This window comes from Neoarius graeffei, chromosome 3 (assembly GCF_027579695.1).
Source record: "Neoarius graeffei isolate fNeoGra1 chromosome 3, fNeoGra1.pri, whole genome shotgun sequence".
NCBI lineage: Eukaryota > Metazoa > Chordata > Actinopteri > Siluriformes > Ariidae > Neoarius > Neoarius graeffei.
This window is the reverse complement of record NC_083571.1, coordinates 104686519-104691024: the sequence shown is the minus strand read 5'-3', so window position 1 is coordinate 104691024 and position 4506 is coordinate 104686519. Positions and strand designations below refer to the sequence as shown.

The 4506-nt window shown below is 43.8% G+C and overlaps 1 protein-coding gene across 1 annotated transcript; it reads left to right on the top strand.

The window, feature by feature from the left end:
- Positions 1–1477: 1477 nt before the first annotated feature.
- Positions 1478–3004, top strand: chrm5b (cholinergic receptor, muscarinic 5b). The gene has a single exon (XM_060916129.1). The coding sequence runs from the start codon at positions 1478–1480 to the stop codon at positions 3002–3004; it is 1527 nt and encodes a 508-aa protein (XP_060772112.1).
- The last annotated feature ends 1502 nt before the right edge of the window (positions 3005–4506 follow it).

Below are 4506 nucleotides of genomic sequence, written 5' to 3'. Positions count from 1 at the left end.
CACCACTGTATGTATGTGCGCACACACACACACACACACACACACACACACACACACACACACACACGCAGTACTGTGAAAAAGTCTTAGGCACATGTAAAGAAATGCTGGAGACCAAAAATGGCTTACAAAATAATGAAATGTTTTAATGTAAAAAAAAAAAATACCATAAACAGCAGTAAGCCATAATAAATGAAACAAAGTCAATATTTGGTGTGAGACGACCCTTTGCATAAAAAAAAAATAGTTGTCTCAGGTACAATGAGTGCAGTTTTACAATGTAGAAGGAAATGAGCTGTAGGTTTTACTGAGCATCTTGCAGAACCAGCCACAGTTCTTGAATACAATGCATAAACATCAATATTTCTGTTACATTTAATTTTGTGGTGGAAAACGAACGTTTGGAACTCTAAAATGTTTTTATACTGACTGGATAATGTTGAAGTCCATCCATTCCATCCATCCATTATCCATAACCACTTATCCTGTACAGGGTCACAGGCAAGCTGGAGCCTATCCCAGCTGACTACGGGCGAGAGGCGGGGTACACCCTGGACAAGTTGCCAGATCATCGCAGGGCTGACACAGAGACACAGACAACCATTCACACTCACATTCACACCTACGGTCAATTTAGAGCCACCAATTTACCTAACCTGCATGTCTTTGGACTGTGGGGGAAACCGGAGCACCCGGAGGAAACCCACGCAGACACGGGGAGAACATGCAAACTCCACACAGAAAGAAAGGCCCCTGTTGGCCACTGGGCTCAAACCCAGGACCTGCTAGCTGTGAGGCGACAGTGCTAACCACTACACCACCGTGCCGCCTAATGTAGAAATCATAAAATAGAAATCTATAACCAAGTTTGTATGAAAAAATATATATAGGGTGAGACTTTTGCACAGTGGGCGGCACGGTGGTGTAGTGGTTAGCGCTGTTGCCTCACAGCAAGAAGGTCCGGGTTCGATCCCCGTGGCCGGCGAGGGCCTTTCTGTGCGGAGTTTGCATGTTCTCCCCGTGTCCGCGTGGGTTTCCTCCGGGTGCTCCGGTTTCCCCCACAGTCCAAAGACATGCAGGTTAGGTTAACTGGTGACTCTAAATTGACCGTAGGTGTGAATGTGAGTGTGAATGGTTGTCTGTGTCTATGTGTCAGCCCTGTGATGACCTGGCGACTTGTCCAGGGTGTACCCCGCCTTTCGCCCGTAGTCAGCTGGGATAGGCTCCAGCTTGCCTGCGACCCTGTAGAACAGGATAAAGCGGCTACAGATAATGATGATATATATATATATATATATATATATATATATATATATATATATATATATATGTACAAAACACACACCTCAAAACAAAATCAAACGTGTTCAAATCTGTTTCTGTTTTCTAATTTCAGGTTATACGCTGATAATTGAATATGAAGTACAAAGAAGACTGTTTACCTGGCGTTTGCTCCCAGTAGATGGTCAACAGAAAGATGGATGAACAACTTCATAACTCCACAGCAGGTGGAAACGCATCAGTCATCCTGTCAGTTCCACATAATCTTTGGGAAGTCATTTCTATTGCTACTGTGTCTGCTGTTGCAAGCCTGATCACCATCGTGGGAAACGTTTTGGTGATGCTTTCTTTCAAAGTGAACAGTCAACTGAAGACAGTAAACAACTACTATTTACTAAGTTTGGCTTTTGCAGACCTCATTATCGGAGTGTTCTCGATGAACCTTTACACTACATACATTCTGATGGGATACTGGTCTCTGGGAAACTTAGCATGCGATCTCTGGTTAGCTCTGGACTACGTGGCAAGCAATGCTTCAGTCATGAACTTGCTGGTGATCAGCTTTGATAGATATTTCTCCATTACAAGGCCACTTACCTACAGGGCTAAACGAACTCCCAAGCGTGCTGGCATTATGATCGGCTTGGCATGGCTTATATCGTTCATCTTATGGGCCCCTCCGATTTTATGCTGGCAGTATTTTGTGGGTGAAAGGACAGTTCCTCCAGACCAGTGCCAGATTCAGTTCTTCTCAGAACCTGTGATTACATTTGGAACAGCCATAGCAGCCTTTTACATTCCTGTCTCCATTATGACCATTTTATACTGCAGGATTTACAAGGAAACTGAGAAACGTACAAAAGACTTGGCTGAGCTCCAAGGGATCACATCTGTGGACAATCGGGACAACCCAAAAACACGAAGACAACGATCTTGCTTCGCTTTCAGCACTGACCAGAACAGAACACATGGCTCATGGTCTTCATCAAACCAGAGTAACATGACCAAGACAACGGTCCAGTCTGACGACATGTGGGTGAAATCAGAGCAGGCCGCTGCTCTCAATAGCTACACATCCTCTGAAGATGAGGAGCGTCCTGTTTCAGAAGCACCGTCTCAAGATTCCTACAAAAATCAGGATGAGCCGTTGAACTGTTATGAAGAAAGGTACAATCTTGCTAATTCCACCAAGTATTGCTCACAAAAGAACAAGAAATGCATCTCCTACAAGTTCAAGCCAGTCCTGAAGAACATCAGCCCCCAGAAAGCCAACCGTGGACCTGTTACACATCCTTGCCCATCATCACAACAAGCAACAGTTACATCTGCGCCTTCTTCAAACCAACCTATGGATTCCAGTCTCAAAATTCAAATCACTAAAAGGAAGAGAATGGTTCTCATCAAGGAGAAGAAAGCAGCTCAGGCCCTCAGCGCTATTCTCCTGGCCTTTATTCTGACCTGGACTCCATATAATATCATGGTGCTTATCTCCACCTTCTGCTCTGACTGCATCCCTCTGTCCCTCTGGCACTTGGGCTACTGGCTTTGCTACGTCAACAGCACCGTAAACCCCATGTGCTACGCCTTATGCAACAAAACTTTCCAGAAGACCTTTCGAATGTTGCTCTCCTGCAAGTGGAAGAAGAACCGAAGAGAGGAGAGACTGCACTGGTGTGGGCAAAACCCACCAACGGCCAACAAACTGACACCGCAAGCAGACTGAGTCATCCATGTGGAAAAAAAGCGAGACCTTAGTAATTAAACATCTTGACTGCCGTCCAATTTCTCATCTTTCTGCAGACATTTTTCTGATTTCAAATTGGAAGTGGTTTTGTTCTATAATCAGTTACCATATTTTACTTAAGCTTGAAATAGGCAAAATTAGTTGCCTACAGAACAAACCAAGTCCAAACTTAAAATAAAACTTGCTATAATATTTCCAGTAAAACTAGTTGCCAGCTACAGTATCTTGCAAAAGTATTCATCCCCCTTGGTGTTTGTCCTGTTTTGTCGCATTACAAGCTGGAATTAAAATGGATTTTTGGAGGGTTAGCATCATTTGATTCACACAACATGCCTACCACTTTAAAGGTGCAAATTGTTTTATTTATTGTGATAAACAATAATTAAGATAAAAAAAACAGAAATCTGGAATGTGCGTATGTATTCACACCCCCAAAGTCAATACTTTGTCAAGCCAACTTTTGCTGCAATTACAGTTGCAAGTCTGTTGGGGTATGTCACTATTAGCTTAGCACATACAGCCACTGGGATTTATGCCCATTCCTCAAGGCAAAACTGCTCCAGCTCCTTCAAGTTAGATGGGTTGCGTTGGTGTACAGCAATCTTCAAGTTAGGCCACAGATTCTTAATTGGATTAAGGTCTGGGCTTTGATTAGGCCATTCCAAGACATTTAAATGTTTCCCTTTAAACCACTCCAATGTAGCTTTAGCTGTATATTTAGGGTCATTGTCCTGCTGGAACATGAACCTTCATCCCAGTCTCAAACCTCTGGCCGACTCAAACAGGTTTTCCTCCAGAATTGCCCTGTATTTAGTGCCATCCATCTTTCCTTCAGTCCTGACCAGCTTTCCTGTCCCTGCAGATGAAAAATATCCCCACAGCATGATGCTGCCACCACCATGCTTCACTGTAGGAATGGTGTTCTCAGGATGTTGGGTTTGCGCCACACATGGCATTTCCCATAATTGCCCAAAAGTTCAATTTTAGTCTCAATTGACCAGAGAATCTTCTTCCATGTGTTTGGGGAGTCTGTCACATGCTGTTGGGCAAACTCCAAACGTGTTTTTTTTCTTTAAGCAATTACTTTTTTCTGGCCACGCTTCCAATAACGCCCCAGATGCTCCCATCTCCGCTGTGGCTCTTTGCAGCTCCTTCAGTCTTATCTTTGTTGCATCTCTGATTAATGCCCTCCTTGCCCGGTCTGTGAGTTTTGGTGGGTGGCCTTCACTTGTCAGGTTTGTAGTGGTGCCATATTCTTTCCATTTTGCTATAATGGATTAATGGTGCTCCGTGGGATATTCAAAGTTTGGGATTTTTTTTTAACCCAACCCTGATCTATACTTCTCCACAACTTTGTCTCTGACCTGTTTGGAGGCTCCTTGGTTCTCAGGTTGCTTAGTAGCGTTGCAGAGCCAGGGTCCTTCCAGAACAGGTTGATTTATACAGACATCATGTGACAGATCATGTGACACTTTGATTGC